The sequence below is a fragment of the Scyliorhinus canicula genome, chromosome 2, assembly GCF_902713615.1.
Source record: "Scyliorhinus canicula chromosome 2, sScyCan1.1, whole genome shotgun sequence".
NCBI lineage: Eukaryota > Metazoa > Chordata > Chondrichthyes > Carcharhiniformes > Scyliorhinidae > Scyliorhinus > Scyliorhinus canicula.
In genome coordinates, this window is record NC_052147.1 from 204,187,027 (window position 1) to 204,205,892 (window position 18,866).

The window sequence follows — 18,866 nt, forward strand, 5'->3', positions numbered from 1 at the left end:
GGGGACAACCAGGAAATTGATAAGGAAAGAGAGAAAAGAATGGGACTAGACTAGCAAGAGGTAAAGCAAGCGGTAAAGAGGGAAAATGGTATGCTGGCCTTCATTGCGAGAAGATTAGAGTACAGGAACAGGGATATCGTGCTGCAATTATATAGGGCCTTGGTGAGGCCACACCTGGAATATTGTGTGCAGTTTTGGTCTCCTAATAATGGGTGCCTGGAACTTGCTGCAGGAGGAGGTGGCGGAAGCAGGGACGATAGTGATGTTTAAGGGGCATCTTGACAAATACATGTATAGGATGGCAATAGGATACGGACCCCAGAAGTGTAGAAGATTTTAGTTTAGATGGGCAGCATGGTCGGTGCAGGCTTGGAGGGCCAAGCTGTACCTGTTCCTGTGCTGTACTTTTCTATGTTCTTTGTCATCAGAGGAAGGATGTTCTAGCCACAGAGGGAGTGCACTGATGGTTTAGCAGATTCCTGGGATGGCAGGACTGATATATGAGGACAGATTGAATTCTAACAGGACGGGACAGCGTAGATGTAGGAAGCTGTTCCTGATGGGTGTGTCCAGAACCAGGGGGCACAGTCTGGGGATACGGGGTAGACCATTTAGGACAGAGGTGAGGAGAAATTTCTTCACCAAGAGAGTGGCGAGCCTGGAATTTGTTACCACAGGAAGCATTCGAGTCCAAAACTTGCATGCCCGAATACTGGAAGCTACCTCTGGCCCAGCAGAAGGGTAATATCCCCAGATTGGCTCCCCTCCCTGGGGATTAACCGCACTTTTCCCAAGAATTAACTTATAGCCGGAAAAGGAGCCAAAGCCGCTCAGCAGTCTCATAATCTCGTCTATAGAGGAGACCGGATCTCGGCTTAGTGATAACACCGATAGAAGTCAATGCGGCTTTTGAGGCATTCTGCAGTGTTCTGTAAAGGTCAGAGCCACCGGAGATGGTGTTAGATATGTCGGAATTTCTGGATAGGTTGTCCTTCCCTAGTGTAGAGGAGCGAGGAGCTGGAGGCCCCACTTGGCTCCGTTGATGTGCTACGGCCGATTAGGTTGATGCAGACAAATAAGGCCCTGGTCCCTGATGGATATCCTGTTGTATCTTACAAAAGATTCTCTGACCAGCTATACCAGTAATGGTAGCTATATTCAACAATGCTTTAACTCAAGGTTACCTGTCTGATATGTTTATGCACATCTCCCTTATTTTAAAGAAAGATAAAGATCCCATGGACTGTGGTTCTTACAGGCCCATATCCCTGCTAAATGTGGATGTCAAGGTGCTGGCTTTGCAGTTAGAGCCATGTGTCCCAGATATAGTGGTAGAAGACCAGACATAATTTGTGAAGGGCAGGCAGTTGTCCTCTAATATACAGTAGGTTCTGAATGCTGTCCTCTTGCCCTCTTTGGCCTCCGAGCCAGAGGTGATTATATTATTGGATGCAGAGAAAGCATTCGTTAGAGTGGAGTGGAAGTACCTCATTAACGTACTTTGAAGGTTTGGGTTCAGGCAGAAATTTATTTAATGGGTGCAGCTGCTGTACAAGAACCCCATGGCTAGTGTTTGCACCAATGCGACAAGATCGGGATACTTTCCTCTGAGCAGGAGTACAAGACACGAGTGCCCATTGTCGCTGCTCCTTTTAGCTCTGGTGATAGAACCTCTGCCGATGGTACAGAGGGATTCTGGGGGGCGGAGGGGCCTTGATTGGGGGGGGGGGCATAGGGTTTCGCTTTATGCTGATGACCTTCACATGTATGTCACAGATCTGGCCTCCACTAATTGTGTGACTCGGTAAGTTGTACTCAGCCCAGCAAACACAAAACGAAAGATTAAAATCAAATAAGTATGAACAAACAGAAGTGTACACAATAATAATAGAAAAACTATTGAAATAAATAATTTTAGAAAAGTAATGGTGTACTTCTTAGTTCCAATTGACCATGACCGAGGAGCACTTACTACCCTCACATCCAGAAAATGATACATTGTGCACTGCAACACAGCAACACAAGAGAAAATTAAACCCCAACAATATGGAGGATTGCAAAACTATGCAAATGTCATCACACATACGACCACAAATAGGAGTGCTAGCAAATGAGGAGCAACAGTTAATGATTATTTCAAACCTGTCTGCTGCGTGTGTACATTTTTTTGTTCCACATGAAGATATTTTTAAGAACTAGCACAAGACAGGAAACCACATCATGAAACAGAATGGCAATACAGGGAGAAATAATTGGAACGTAAAGTACTTTAGTTAACATTTTTTCTGTATAATGTTTTTTGACATTCCCATCTCTCTCTGCCCCAGTTTCATAGCATACAGCTGTTCTACAGCCCCCAAAGAATTAGACATTAAGATGATAATGCTAAGTAAAAGGATTGGCAGGAGGATGTCTGCCAGGAAACAGTGAGATACAATACCCTCTATGTTGTGGTTTCAAGCAGAACCAGCTGACTTTGTACTGTTCTCAGCCACTGACCATGCTACCTGGCAAGTTGTGCAAAGCTCAAGAAAATTAAAATTTGAAGTCAGATAAATTTTTGAAAATTCATTCATGGGATGTGGGTGTTGCTGGCGAGGATGGAATTTATTGCCCTCCTCAAAGTGGTAGTGAGCCACCTTCTTGAACCACTACCTTCCATGGAGTATAGATACACCCATAGTGCTGTTAAGTTCCAGAATCTTGACCCAGCGGCAGTGAAGGAGCAGCGATATATTTTCAAGTCAGGGTGGTGAGTGACTTGGACGGGAATTTCCAGGTGGTGGTGTTCCGATGTACCTTTGCTCTTGTCCTTCTAGATCAGTGGTTCTCAACCGGGGTCCACATGGACACTGGGGGTCCATGTAACATTACTGGGGGTCCACACAAAAAAAATACCGAATTGGGGGTCCACGGTGATATTTTAGTGGTCCATAGAGCAATTCTACTTCAGAACAATTATTATTACTGAGAATCAAGTAGAAGAAAAAAATGTTTGTTTTCATGATGAATATTCACCTTTCTCTCTCTCTCTCTCTCTCGCACTGACAAAGGTCAAAGAGAGATTATAACCTATCTAATTTACCTTGAGGGCTGAAGGGGCTCAGAACCAAAAAGGTGCATTTGCTGTGTTTATTTTTGTGGTACTGTATTCTGATTCTGTATTCTGAGAAAAAAAAATCCATACCGGATACCAATGTGTTTATTGTGCTTTAATGACAGTTGTTGTTGAAGATTGCCCGGGCTATTGTCCCCTAGGAACAGCCCGGAGGACCTTTAATGACAGAAGCAGCTTATTAAATACCCACGGTTGACCTGACGCTTATGCCACGTTTCTCCTTGACAAGTTTAATGAATGATTGAACACAGTAATCACTAGAAACTGTGTATATTTGACATGAATTGGTTATTTTTAGAGTAATTTAATTCAATTTAGTCAGTAAAAAGTTTTTTTCATTACTTTTCATATTAGAATATGTTTGGCAATGTACGAAAATACCGCTAATCCGTTTCCAACCCTCACGGTAAGGTAGATGGACTTTAGGATTAGTTTACCACGCATATAAGAAGCTTTTTTTCCTGTGGAATGGCTATGGGGGTCCACAAAAAAAAATTAAGAGGAAAAGGGGTCCATGGGTTAAAAAAGGTTGAGAACCCCTGTTCTAGATGGTAGTGGTCGTGGGTTTGGAAAGAACCTTGGCGAGTTAGAGAGAAGGCCGAGAGGTGACTTAATAGAGACATATAAGATAGTCAGAGGGTTAGATAGGGTGGACAGTGAGAGTCTCTTTCCTCGGATGGTGATGACCAACACGAGGGGACATAGCTTTAAATTGAGGGGTGGTAGATATAGGACAGATGTCAGAGGCAGTTTCTTTACTCAGAGTAGTAGGGGTGTGGAACGCCCTGCCTGCAACAGTAGTAGACTCACCACCTTTAAGGGCATTTAAGTGGTCACTGGATAGACATATGGATGAAAATGGAATAGTGTAGGTCAGATAGGCTTCAGATGGTTTCACAGGTCGGCACAACATCGAGGGCCAAAGGGCCCGTACTGCGCTGTAATGTTCTATGAGTTCCTGCAGTGCATCTTGTAGATGTTACACACTGCTGCTACGGTGCATCTGTGGTGGACGGAGCGAATGTTTGTGGAAGGGGTAGCAATCAAAGCGGCTGCTTTGTCCTGGATGGTGTCGAGCTTCTTCAGTTTTGTTGGAGCTGCACTCATCCAAGCAAGTGGAGAGTATTCCATTACACTCCTTACTTGTGCCTTGTAGATGTTGGAAAGACTTTGGGAGTCAGGAAGTGAGTTACTTGCTGCAGGATTCAGCCTCTGATCTTCCCCTGTAGACACAGTATTAATGTGGCTGGTCCAGTTCAGTTTCAGGTCAATGGTAACCCCCAGGATGTTGATACTGGGGGTTCAGCAATGATAATACTATTGAAGGTCAAGGGGCGATGGTTAGATTCTTTCTTGCTGGGGACAGTTATTGCCTGGCACTTGTGTGGCGCAAATGTTACTTATCACTCGTCAGCCCAAACCTGGATATTGTCCAATTCTTGCTGCATTTAGACATGGACTGCTTCAGTGTCTGAGGAGTGCTAATGGTGCTGAACATTGTGCAGTCATCAGCAAGCATCCCCATTTCTGACCTTATGATGGAAGGAAGGTCATTTATGAGGCAGGACCTTCTGCAATGATGTCCTGGTGCTGAGGTGAGTGATATCCAACTTTCTTTGTGCCAGGCATGACTCCAAACAGCAGTGTTACATGAATACACATAAACAAAAAGTGTACACAATGACAAAAACAAAATGATTCAGCCTGATGAAAGATAAAAGACACTGCAGAGAAATTAAAATAAAAAGTGGGCAGAACAGATTAAAAAATGCAATCTGCTTGCCTCCTGCTGAATGAGCTGGATATAGTTTATAGGTCAGCAAGCATCCTTCCGTGATTTACCCAATCAGGCATTCTACGTTTGTGACCCAAGAGATAAGGGCCGGGATTCTCCCCTACCTGGCGGGGCCCCGGCGTGATGGAGTGGCCCGACGGAAGTCTCCGCACCTTTAGGGGCCAAGCCCTCGCATTGAGTGGCTAGGCCCGCGCCACAGTGGTTGGCGCTCCACCGGCTGATGTGGACGGCCTTTGGCGCCACGCCAGCCGGGGCCGAAAGGACTTCGCTGGCCGACGTAAGGGAGGGGGTCACTTCCGCCTCCGCCATGGTGAAGACCATGGCGAAGGCAGAAGGAAAAGAGTGCCCCCACGGCACAGGCCCGCCAGCTGATCGGTGGGCCCCGATCGCAGGCCAGGCCACCGTGGGGGTATCCCCCCGGGGTCAGATCGCCTCACGGACTCCGGAGATTGCCCGCGCCGTCAGTCCCGCCGGTCAGGTAGGTGTTTTGATTCCCGCCGGCGGGAGAGGCTTGACAGCGGCGGGACTTCGGCCCATCGCAGGCCAGAGAATCGCCGGGGGGGGGCCCGCCGACCGGCGCGATTCCCGTCCCTGCCTCCGTTCTGGTGGCGGAGAATTCGGGACACGGTGGGGGCGGGATTGACGCCGGCCCCTGGTGATTCTCCGACCCGGCGGGGGGTTGGAGAATCCCGCCCAAGAAGTTACATCAAGTATAGTTCGAAAGCAGCGTTTCCCAAACTGAGTTCCAAGAACATAGCAGTTCCTTGGGATTCATCCAGGAGTTCCACAGAAGGTCCAAATGTTTTAAGTTTGAAACAGGCAGTCATCCAGCTGTCCAATCAATGAATGTTTTCACACAGTATTGGCTACTGATAGGTGCACTATAATAATATATAACTAGTCAGCCAATCAGGCGAGCTGAAAATAGAGGCAAAGTCAAGGTGAGAGCTAAGGCGACCGGAAGGCAGAGAAAGGTAGGCTGCAGCCATTGGGCAGAGGAGTGACCTTGGGAGGCAGGAGAAAGGGCCACATGCATCCCGGGGGGAGTTTCCAACTTCCATTCTACATCTGCTTGTGTTAGGAGTTTAGAGATAAAAATGGGAATCTTTGCAGTTATGCGAGTCGTGTGAGTTTCAGCAATTCTGTCCATTTTCTACCCACAGGATGAACGCCGAGGTCCTGCCAGGTAGGACCACAAGAGAACGGCGCCAGCGGGACCCGGCCCATCTTGGCGGCCGCTCGGCCCATCGCGCACAGAGAATCGCTGGGGTGGGGGGGGGTCGCATAGAGCGGTCCCCGACCGGCGTCACGCCAGCGCCAATGGCACCGATTTTCCGGTGACTGGAGAATCAGCGGACTGGCGTCGGAGCGGCGTCACGTAAATCACCCCCCCCCGGACCCCCGCCGACTCTCCGACCCGGCGTCAGACAATCCCACCCATTAACTTTCCCACAGGGTTACTGAGTAGTGGATCAGGAGTTTTCTTTATTAAAAAATACATTCCCTCGGCCAGGATCAAAGTCAGTTATGACTTATGTGCTCCAGTGTAATGGTTTAGCACACGGTACTTATACAGTTATGCTGCCGTAGCCCAGTCCAGCCGGCTCATCACAAACCAATAATGTATCTGAGAACTTCCTGGTCTCAACAGCCACTAAGACACTCAATCATTGTTTGATTTACAGCACAACAATGACTAATCTTGATAAGTACTCCACTGATCATAAAGAATTTTTGGACACCCTCAGGTCACAAACGGGTTAGGGATAGGCATTTTCAAAATACACATTCTACTATTTTAAAAATATAATTAAAAATCAGAATGAGAACCCGGTGAACAATGAACTTTTATGTGTAACATCAAATTCCAAATAATCTGTATTTGAGGTTTTCCAAAATGGTGCACCCAGGTGGGTTTGCACAGAAAAGCGACATCACACTTCAGAGAACATTTACTCCCCGTGTTTCTGAATACCCCACTCTATGCATATCTTTTTTTAAAAATTGGCCATTATGAAGATTTATTACCTTTAGCAATATCTGTTGCCCAAGTCATTATTTGATCCATGTCCATTTCCTCACTTTTAGCACTGGACAGATAATCATAGAGTGAGCCTCCAGGAGCATATTCTATAAAGAAGAAGGTAAAGAAAACCCATCAAGCATTACTTTTTTAAAAATCAAAAATACAACTACTATAGCTGTAAAGTACAAAGAATTAAAGACAAATGTTCCTATTGCAGAAGAAGTAATAATTCGCAGACACTAATGGAAAAAATAATCCTGTTGTATACACATTTGGTTTACAAGTTATATACTTCATGAAAGTGGCAATGAAAGTAGCAAAATAGATTAACAGTTGTAATACTAGCAGCATCTCAAACCTGTTATTGTATTGTTGAATCCCAGACCTGCAGGTTATTCACAATATATCTGGAATTACTTTTTGCCTTTTACAGCTTAAATGACATTAAATTTCTGCGATGAAAAATATGCAAAAATATACCGCTGAATTAGCTGTCCTAACAACTTTCCTCCCCTCCCTCAGCCTAGCTAGCCAAACCTATTTGAAGGTTCTCCACTGCACTAGCCTTGAACCTATAGCTTTCTCCAATACCCGTCTGCTCATGCTCCCTCCGAGCTCATCTTAACTTATCGATGAGACCCACCTCCTGCTCACTCAACCCTATCACCACTAAACTGCTGATCAGCCAACTTCTCTTTCTGGTTCCCAGGTCAGCTCTCTCTCCTTGGGTACTGGCCCCCTCCGAGATCCCTGCTCATCTTTCACGGAGCTTTATGTTTCAATTCCTCAAATCATCCATGTTACTGTATCAAAAGCCTCTTGTCAAAGTGGCAAGTAACATCCAAACAACTGTCACAAAAGTAAATTATTCCTGTTCATGTTTCTCCACCTACCTGTTGCCATCGACAGAGTTAATCACATCATTCTACTCCACTGTCACTTAACAGAGTGCCACCTGCCTGGTTCCATTCTTACCCAATTGCAGCTAGCGAGTCAACCTTTTAAACATGAATTTACATGATGTGAGCGTCGCTGTTAGGCCAGAATTTATTGTCCATCCCCAGTTGCCCCTCTGCATGTGGTGGTGAACTGCATTCTTTAACCGCTGCAGTCCCCAAAGTGTAGGTATACCTGAAGTGCTGTTAGGGAGGGAATTCCAGGATTTTGATCCAGTGACCCTGAAGGAATGGCAATATATTCCCAAGTCAGGATAGTGGGTGACTTGGAGGGGGAACTCCAGGTGGTGGTGTTCCCAGGTATTTGCTGCTTTTGTCCTTCAAAATGGAAGCTGTTGTAAATTTGGAAGGTGCTGCCTAAGAAACCCTGGTGAGCTCCTGCAGTGCATCTTGTAGATGGTACTCACGGCTGCCACTGTTCAACAGTGGTGGAGGGATTGAATGTTTGTGGACAGTATATTAATCAAGTAGGCTGTTTTGTCCAGGATGGGGTACAGCTTCTTGAGTGTTGTTGGAGCTGCACTCACCCAGGCAAGTAGAGTGTATTCCAATACACTCCCGACTTGTGTCTTGTAGATGGTGGACAGGTTCTGCAGGGTCAGGAGGTGAGTTACTCGCCGTAGGATTCCTAGCCTTTGACCTGCCCTGGTAGCCACAGTATTAATGTGGCTAATCAGTTCAGTTTATGATCAATGGTAACTTCCAGGATGTTGATTGTGGGGGATTCAGCAATGGTAATGCAATGGAATATCAAGGAGCCTATCTAACACTTGCTCACCAATTTTAAACGCTTTGAATGTCTCAATTACCCCCTCTTTCATCATGGCCTGAATAACATCTTCTTCCTTGGTAAAAACAGATGCAAAGTATTCAATGACACCTCAGCTATGCCCACTGCCCCCGTGTGCAAATTCCCTTTTTGGTTCAGAAATGACCCTATTCCTTTTTACTTACTATTTTTTTTACTATTTATGTGCTGAGAGAAGAGAAGAGTTTGGGATGCCCATTTATATCGGCCGTCAGCCTTATTTCATACTTCCACTTTGCATCATGGATATGCTTTTTCACCTTCCCTCCAAACCGTTTTTATTTAGCCTGGTCCTCCATTGTATTTTCTACCTGACATCAGTCATAAGCGCATCTTATTTTCGTTACCTTAATTTCCATCTCATTTATCATCCAAGGTGCTCTGGCTTGTTTGCCCTACCTTTTCCTTTTGACTGTGCCCAAACTATCTTCTTTGAAGGTAGCCCATTGACCATCTCCCATTTTTCCTGCCAACCTTTTGATTTCAATTTATTCGGCCAAAACCGTTCTTAACCCAATGAAGTTGACTTTCCCCCCAGTTAATTATTCTTCCTCTGGGTTGTTCTTTTTCCTTTTCCGTAGACAGCCTAAACCTTCTGATACAATGATCACTGTCGCCCAAATGTCCCGCAGTGAGACTTAATCCAAAACTCTGCTGCCCAGTCGAACTCACATCATCACCTCTGTATCTGCTGGCTTATGCTCACCTACGCTTAAGCAACTCAAATGTAAAATTAGCATTCTTACTTTCAAATACCTCCATTGCCTTCTGCCTCTACTGCTGTAATCTCCTCAAGGCCCAACCATTTGAAATATCAAATAGAAAAAAGGTTAGGTGGGGTTGCTGGGTTACGGGGATAGGGTGGAGGTGTGGGCTTTGGTAGGGTGCTCTTTCCAAAGGCGGGTGCCAGGGTGGCATCAATGTCTTGAATATGTGTGTCCGTTCCACTTACATGACCGTGTGCTCCTCACCCAGTTAAGAACCCGCTTCTTGTCCTGAAACTTATGCAGTTTTGCAAATGTTGCCTGTGGTGGATCTCATGACTTGGGCTTTTGCCGGAGAAACCTGTGGGCCTGGTCTACCTCTGGGGGTTTGGCCAGCCTTCCTCTCTGACCAATTTCCCAAACATCCTTGAGACATATCCCGTCGGGTTCCTGCCCTCTGGTAGCCCGACATTCCACAGGTTCTGTCGGCAGGACCTGTTCTCCTGATAGTCATCTTCCCCTGAAGCACTTTCTGGGTCGTCACCAACCTTGCTACCTCGGCTTCTAGCAAGGTGATCCAGTCACACTTGTAGGTGGCCGATTTCTCCACATCCCGCACGGTCCCCTCCAGACTCCGCTCTGTTCTATCTATCACTTCCTGGATGGAGGCCAGAGCGGCTTCTATTGCCGACCTCACGGCCGACGTAAGGTCCTCTTTTATTGATTTTCTGTGCTTCTGGTGTTCTATCGAGAGAAGCTCCATCGATGAATGGGCCGTGTTGATGTTGATGACCATAAGACATAGGAGTGGAAGTAAGGCCATTTGGCCCATCGAGTCCACTCCACCATTCAATCATGGTTGATTTCAACTCCATTTACCCGCTCTCTCCCCATAGCCCTTAATTCCTCGAGAAATCAAGAATTTATCAATTTCTGTCTTAAAGACACTCAATGTCCCGGCCTCCACCGCCCTCTGTGGCAATGAATTCCACAGACCTACCACTCTCTGGCTGAAGAAATTTCTCCTCATCTCTGTTCTAAAGTGACTCCCTTTTATTCTAAGGCTGTGCCCCCGCGTCCTAGTCTCCCCTGCTAATGGAAACAACTTCCCTACGTCCATCCTATCCAAGCCATTCATTATCTTGTACGTTTCTATTAGACCTCCCCTCAACCTCCTAAACTCCAATGAATATAATCCCACGATCCTCAGACGTTCATCGTATGTTAGGCCTACCATTCCTGGGATCATCCGTGTGAATCTCCGCTGGACCCGCTCCAGTGCCAGTATGTCCTTCCTGAGGTATGGGGCCCAAAATTGCTCACAGTATTCTAAATGGGGCCTAACTAGTGCTTTATAAAGCCTCAGAAGTACATCCCTGCTTTTATATTCCAAGCCTCTTGAGGTAAATGACAACATTACATTTGCTTTCTTAATTACGGACTCAACCTGCAAGTTTACCTTTAGAGAATCCTGGACTAGGACTCCCAAGTCCCTTTGCACTTTAGCATTATGAATTTTGTCACCGTTTAGAAAATAGTCCATGCCTCTATTCTTTTTTCCAAAGTGCAAGACCTCGCACTTGCCCACGTTGAATTTCATCAGCCACTTCTTGGACCATTCTCCTAAACTGTCTAAATCTTTCTGCAGCCTCCCCACCTCCTCAATACTACCTGCCCCTCCACCTATCTTTGTATCATCGGCAAACTTGGCCAGAATGCCCCCAGTCCCGTCATCTAGATCGTTAATATATAAGAGAACAGCTGTGGCCCCAACACTGAACCCTGCGGGACACCACTTGTCACAGGTTGCCATTCCGAAAAAGAACCTTTTATCCCAACTCTCTGCCTTCTGTCTGACAGCCAATCGTCAATCCATGTTAGTACCTTGCCTCGAATACCATGGGCCCTTATTTTACTCAGCAGTCTCCCGTGAGGCACCTTGTCAAAGGCCTTTTGGAAGTCAAGATAGATAACATCCATTGGCTCTCCTTGGTCTAACCTATTTGTTATCTCTTCAAAGAACTCTAACAGGTTTGTCAGGCACGACCTCCCCTTACTAAATCCATGCTGACTTGTCCTAATCCGACCCTGCTGGGTCTGCCATTGTCCAGCCAGGTACGCCCCGTGTGTCCCCTTGTTCTGGGCTTATGGTTTTCCTTTCCCAACTCTTGCTGTATTTTTGGCCCTGCGGCTGGTTCAATGGCATTTTAGTCGGTTGGATATTAATTGGGGATGAAGCTGGGAGGATTTTGTGGGGATTAAAATGGCGCAATACGAAGTTCCAAAGAGACAGCGACCACTCAGTTCATGGCTGCCACCGGAAATCCAGTATTACACACCATTGAGAGAGCAAATTTTCTCCGAGTGGTGCAAAACCCTTGCTATTTGGAATGTGCAAAGAAGTCTGCAGCAATAGCAGTGTAGCATCGGTGACATTGGCCCTGTGCAAAATATGATACACTGTAAATGTAATCTGTGAATTGTCAAAGATTGTTTACACATCTCCTCAAAAGACAATGTCTGCTCTTCTCCTGCATCAAAATGAACATTGGCTACAGTAATATCTATAGCTGTTGTAGAAGTGTTCTCCGCATTGTGTCTGATAGAAATACATATAATAATAACCTTTTATTGTCACAAGTATAAAGTTACTGTGAAAAGCCCCTAGTTGTAACATTCCGGTGCCTGTTCGGGGAGGCTAGTACGGGAATTAAACTCGCGCTGCTGGCCTTGTTCTGCATTAGAAACCAGCTGTCTAGACCACTGAGCTAAACCAGCACTGCCAGCACATTTGTGGATGTAACAAATTTTTAAAACATTAAACAAATGGAAAGGACTCTGCACTAGCTCAGCAAGTGCACGACCCGATATGCTGATCACCCCAAGCCCAGCTGTCACTCCCTCCATTGAGCTATACAATCTAGCTCTCCCTCCACACCCGAGCCCAAACTTTCAATTTCTCCCTTATTGGACTGAAACAGTGGGCGCGATTCTCCGCAAAGATTTCTAAATATTGAAGGGAGCGGGAACTGCCGCAAGCTTTCCGGCGCTCAGCCCAGCGAAGCTGGCACCGCTATTCAACGTTAATTGGTCCACTTAACAAGGCCTCACGGGCTTCTCGCCGCAAATGAAGGCTCGGCAGCTGATTTGCTGGAACCGCGCTCGCTAGCCCCACGGTAACAACATCGAGCAGCACTTAGCAGCACTTGCTCAGCAAACCCGCAACATTGGTGACCAGGAGACCAGCCCCAAGATTTGGGGCTGCAGGCCTGGGGAGACTGCTCGACGCTGTGGACGCCAGGAGGGATGTTCTGTTCCCCCAAGGATCCCGGAGGGTCAGCCAGTGCTGCCTCGGACGAGGTGGCGGCAGCTGTGAGCACTGGGGTATGACCAGGGGAACTGACAGTGCAGGACAAAGTTCAATGACCTACACTGTGCAGCACAAGTGAGTAGCCCCCACCCCCCCTTCCCAAAGGAGGCCTTCCCCGCCTCCCACACCCACGTGAGCATCCACCCCCAGTTCTCCATACAACTCCCAACCCTCCCGGCCCCCTTCAAATCTCCAAACCTTCCTTCGCACGCCCACCTCCCATCACTGAAAACCGGCCTGTAGCTAACGATACTCTCTGTGTTTCTCCTCAGGAAAAGCTCTCCCACAATTACCGGGAGAGGGCCCAGACTGGCGGTGGTGTGCCAGACATCAGGGGTGGGATTCTCCGAGCCTCTGCGGCAGAATCGCGCTCGGCGCGGGTGCTGAGAATGGGCGCCAGACCAGAGATCGGGTCCGACACCGCTTCTGCTATTCTCCGGTTCCCGGAGAATCGGTGCCAATCAGGCGCGAGCGGTCGATGCGGCGCCGGTCGGGGGCCATTGAAAGAGGCCCCAGCAGCTATTCTCCCAATGCAGCTGGCCAAGTTCTCGCCGGCGTGGTTCGCTCATGGTTCCACCCGGCGGGCACTCGGTGTGGCGGCTGCGGACTCAGTCCGTGGGCTCCCTGATGGGGGGGCCGGGGGATCATTCATGGGCCGGGGCCTCCAAGACGGCCAGGCTATTGATCGGGGGCCACCGATCGGAGGGCGCACGCGATCTTGGGGGGGGGGGGGGGGGGGGGGGGGGCTACCTTCTTGGTGCCAGTCCGCGGTGTTGGTCGACCATGTCATGTGGGGCGGACGACAGAGGCTGTCGCCGTGCGCATGCGCGAAACCCCGACTAGAGGTGCAGGGCACCTTATTGGCAGCCGGAACTGCGAGGAGCACTCCGGGGCCCAGGTACGTCCAAAATGATTTGTGCGAGTTTTTTCGCGGGTGTGGGGACATAGCCCCATTATTGGAGGATCCCGCCCCAGGTTCCTCAGCACCTTCGAGGAGCGGGCCCTGGAGGTGACTTGTGTGGCCGTGGACAAGACGATCACCAAGGCAGAGGCTGGTGGACGCCACAGAGATGAGGAATCACCGGGCTTCACCTGGAGGTTCCTGTCAAACGTGAGTTGTTATTGCCTTACTGACTGACCCATCCCTCCCACTGACCACATGTCCATTCTCCCGCAGGCCCTCCAGCCGATGGCGCCGGCCCATCCCAGGCAGCACCCTCTCCAGTCTCCCAGGAGAACACCTCGGAGGAGAGCTCCGAGGATGCCACCTTCATAGGCACGTCACAGCTGCCATCCCCACCCTCCACCAGCACAGATACACACACCTCAGTGGGAAATGTCAGTGGTCAGGCTTCTGGGGCACAATCTGGTGAGCACCACACTGCTGATGATGTACATCAGGTAGAGGCAGGAACCCCCAGGTGAGACAGCAGTCCATGCGCTGCTGGTTCCCAGGACCCAGCTGGGTCCCAGCCTGATGCTGGGTACAGAGTTATTCGGAGCTGATGGAGATGATAGGGAGTGGTCGGGATGTTCAGAGGGAGATGTCAGCGTCACTCCAGCAGGTCCACAACCGCTTGGAGGAGTCCCAGAGGCCAGGGGTGCTGGAGATGTCGCTGGCAATGCGTGGCACCGAGGCCAATATTGCGAGGGTGGCGACTGCAGTTGAGAGCCTGATGCATGATGTCGGCACCATGAGTGAAGATGTCCAAGGCATCGCGCAGTCGTGAAAGCCATGGCTGAGTGTCTCAGCAGAATGTCCGACTCGCTGGGGGATGTGACTCAGCACCAGGCTGACCTTGATGAGATTCTGCAGGACACGTCCCGCTCTCAGATGGAAATGGCCAAGGTGCTGCGGAGCTTGTCCCAGTCTCAGGTGGGCATTGCCGAGACGCTGCAGAGCATCTTCCAGTCACTGAGGAGCATCGCTGAGGGCGTCGACACAATGGTGCGGACCACGGGGAACCATCAGGGCTGGCAGAGCCAGACGATGCAGGGGCAGCCGGGGCTCGAACCAGCTGCTCCTCCGTCCCGAGGTGAACGGCGGGGCCCTATGGGCACCGAGCGGGAGGAGGCGGCACCAGGTGCCAACCCGGACCCACTCCATTGTGTACCGACGGTGGCCACCAGCTCCCCGGAGTTCCATCCCTCTGATGAGGCCGTATCGCGCAGTCAGCACATGGGACAGCGCAGCTTCCACCAAGTGAGCTGGGGTCTTCCGGCCTCTGAGCCCCCAGAGGACAATTGTAAAAACAATAAGCATCTTTGCACACAACTAGTATGATGCCCGTCATTTTCTTCCGCAATACGCACCAACCTCCTTGGCCCATCTCTCCAGGCATTCTAAATTCTAACTCAGTAAAGCAGCAGTGAGAGTGAAACAGGAACTTGGCAATGAAAGTTGCAGGAAAAGCGCCAAGAATTCAGATATATGATGACATCAACAAATTGAGAAAGAGAGATTATAAATGTCAGTCGGCAAGTTACATTACTGAGAAATGCTATGTTGCAAGGTATCTGCCTATAAATTCAATACTGATAAAAACTGATGTATTTACAGTATTGCAAATAACTAAGGCAAGTATAAACTGTTTTAATTATTATGGAAAGAAAGAGTTGGAGAGACATAGAGATGTAGAGATGGAAGAAGAGTTAAAATCTATGTGAATCTGACAGATCAACTAGCAAATGAAAATACTTAGCCAAGTTAATACAGTCAAGTTACTGCATCTCCTGTCTCTCACTCACAAGGCAGCACGTTATGCAAAGAGTGCCATGACAAACATTTACTTGTTTGATGGAAGAACAAACTTACTTTTACATATTCTGATGTTAAACATCTGGGGTGAAATTCTCCGACCCCCAGCAGGGTCGGAGAATCGCCCGGGGCCGCCGAAAATCCCGCCCCCACCATTTCCAGAATTCTGCCACCCGCAAAAAGTCGGTGTGCCGCCAATCCTGCCGCGGAGAATGGCGGGGGCCGGCTGGAGGCTACGGGTTTCTGTGCTGCCGTTATTCTCCGGCCCGGATTGGCCGAAGACCCGCCGCTGAGAGGCCTCTCCCGCCGCCGTGCTTTGAACCACCTCTTTGCCGGCGGGATCGGCAGCGCGAGCGGGCCCCCGGGGGAGGGGGGGGGCGGGGCGATCGGACCCCGGGGGGCGCCCCCACGGTGGCCAGGCCCGCGATCGGGGCCCACCGATCGGCGGGCAGGCCAGTGCCGGGGGGGCACTCTTTTTCTTCCGCCGCCGCCACAGCCTCCACCATGGCGGAGGCAGAAGAGAATCCCCCAGCGCGCATGCGCCGGTGGTGACGTCAGCGGTAGCTGACGCACCGGCGCATGCGCGAACCTGCGAAGGCCTTTCGGCCAGCCCCGGCGACGGGCGGTGGGCATTAAAGGCCGTTGTTGCCGGTTTTTCCGCCAGTCGGTGTGGTGCCAACCGCCCCGGCGCGGGCCTAGCCCCTCAATGTGAGGGCTTGACCCCTAAAGGTGCGTAGAATTCCGCACCTTTGGGGAGGCCCGACGCCGGAGTGGTTGGCGCCACTCCACTACGCCGGGACCCCCCGCCCCGCCGGGTAGGGGAGAATTTTGCCCATGGTAATGGTGAAAATCAGAAGGATTTGCATGTCACTGTAACCATTAATTGTTCAAATTCAATTTTGGAAGCCAATCAAACTTGAAGAATTGTGTGTGTGCATAGCTACAACAGCTTATACATAGCTTACAGTTGTTATTTGCAAAACATTCATCAGCCTTTATCAGTATTGAATTTTCAGGCAGATTCCTAGCAACATAGCATTGCTCAGTAATTTAATTTTGATATTGCAGGAAACAAGAGCAAGTTAAGCTAACAAAGCATATTTCCTAGTGGACAGAGGATTTATTTCAAATATGGTTATAGATGTTCTTTTGAGGAAGGAACTTTTTCAGCTTAGGCCAGCTCATCCTGGACACGTGCTCTGCTCAGCACTTGAGGTTTTAGCAACAACTCATTACATGGAGTGGAATTCTCTCTAATGAAGATTGTAGCACATATTCTTTTGGTAACTGTGCTGCTGCCAGTATTTCCCTCTGGTTTAAAATTCTCAGCTAGCAGATCCACTATGCTATTATATCTGGACAACTCTGCAGAGATCAACATGAAGAAAACATACAATAAGTTGCTGAGGGGATACAATTCAAGCTCCCAACACAAAGATTCACATGCAGGGACTGCATTTCAGGAATTTAAATGTCATCAATGCACCCTGTTATACTCCTGATAGCAAGTTGGTGAAGGAAGAAACCAGAGGCAGTCTTTACATGGAATAGATTTATTCACAGTGAAACTTTAGAGGTATACATCTCCTCACTCCACACCGTGTCATTAAGTGCCTCTTTCCAAGTGCTCAAGTAACTATGCAATCAATACTCTCCACCTGTATATTCTTAATCTCAATTGATAAAATTACATACCCCACAAGCCTCAGTATCATTATCATTCATAAACACTGCCTTCATAAGCAAATTGACTACAACGGGAAGTACAACTTCCTGTATACGGTAGCAGAGTGGTTAGCACTGTTGCTTCACAGCGCAAGGGACCTGGGTTTGATTCCCAGCTTGGGTCACTGTCTGTGCGGAGTCTGCACGTTCTCCCCGTGTCTGAGTGGGTTTCCTCCGAGTGCTCCGGTTTCCTGCCACAGTCCAAAGATGCGCACGTTAGGTGGGTTGGCCATGCTAAATTGCCCTGAGTGTCTAAAAAAGGTTAGATGGGGTTACGTGGATAGGGTGGAGGTGTGGGGGATTGGGTGGAGATATGGGCTGAGGTGGGGTGCTCTTTCCAAGGGCCGGCGCTGACTCAATGTGCCGAATGGCCTCCTTCTGCACTGTAAATTCTATGATTCTCTAATGATTTTATATATATGCATTAATCAGCTGTTTGTGGAGGAGATCTTGGGGGCGATTCTCCCAAATGGAGCCCAAGTGTTCGCACCGTCGTGAACGCCGCCACGTTTCACACCACGGTTCATGCCGCTCCAGCCTCCTTGGGCCGTGCCAACCTGAGCATGCGTGGGGGACTTCTTTAGCGCGCCGGCCCCGGCTCAACATGGCGTCGGTGTTTAGGGGCCGACCTGCCGATCGGTGGGCCCTGATCGTGGGCCAGACTCCATCGGAGGCCCCCACCGGTGAAGGAGCCACACCCCACAGTCTGCCCCCTCTGACCATTTACGCAAACCCCACGAGCAGTGACCAGGGGTGAACAGCACCGGCAGAACTCTGTCGTATCCACGCAGCCGCTCGGCCCCTCCGGGCCGCAGAATCGGAGGCCCTGCCGATTCCAGCGGCCCATGGCCGGCGCCATGCCAAATGCACCGCCGCAAATGGCGCCAATTCTCCGCACCTCAGAGAATCGTGCGCGGGCGCCGTGGCATGGTTGCAGCAATTCTCCTGTACAACACCCCCAAGGTGAACCAAAACCACCAGCTCTGAATATTTCCAGCTGCACAGAGGCACGTGGCTGGGATGCCCAATGTCCCCGCTCTTGTTCGTCCCGGCAATTGAACCTCTGGCGATCGCTCTACGAGATGCAAAAAGCTGGAAGGGCATCCAAAGAGGGGGCAAAGACACAGAGTTTCGCTTTTTGGGGATAGCTTGCTCCTCTATATTGTGGACCCAAGGAACGGCCTGAAAGCAAGTATGCAGATCCTGGACGAGTTCGGAGCCTTCTCCGGGGGCTACAAATTCAACCTGGGAAAGAGCGAGGCATTCCCGTGGAACCCTAACTGGGGCAGGTCAGGGCTGGAGGGACTTCCATTCAAAGTAGCCCTAAACGAATTCAGCTGCCTGGGGATCCAAATAGCCCGTGACTGGACAGGGATCCACAAGTGGAATCTGACCAGTCTGGCGGAGGAAGTTAAAAAGGACCTACAGAAACGTGATACACTCCTGCTTTCCCTGGTAGACAGGGTGCAGAACGCACTGCCGAGATTCCTCTTCCTGTTTAGATCCATACCAATCTTCATCCTCAAGGCCTTTTCCATAAGGTACACAAAATGATCATGGCGTTGTGTGTGTGTGTGTTGGGGGAGGGTAAAAACCCAAGAATCCC

General features: G+C 49.3%; 1 protein-coding gene across 3 annotated transcripts in view; it reads right to left on the reverse strand.

The window, feature by feature from the left end:
- Positions 1-18,866, reverse strand: part of LOC119961897 (mitogen-activated protein kinase kinase kinase 20-like) — a 171,492-nt gene that overhangs the window by 143,692 nt on the left and 8,934 nt on the right. For all 3 annotated transcript variants that reach the window (XM_038789395.1, XM_038789396.1, XM_038789397.1), the window contains exon 4: positions 6,942-7,043. In XM_038789395.1, coding sequence (XP_038645323.1) covers positions 6,942-7,043 — 102 coding nt within the window. The remainder of the gene's footprint in view (positions 1-6,941; positions 7,044-18,866) is intronic.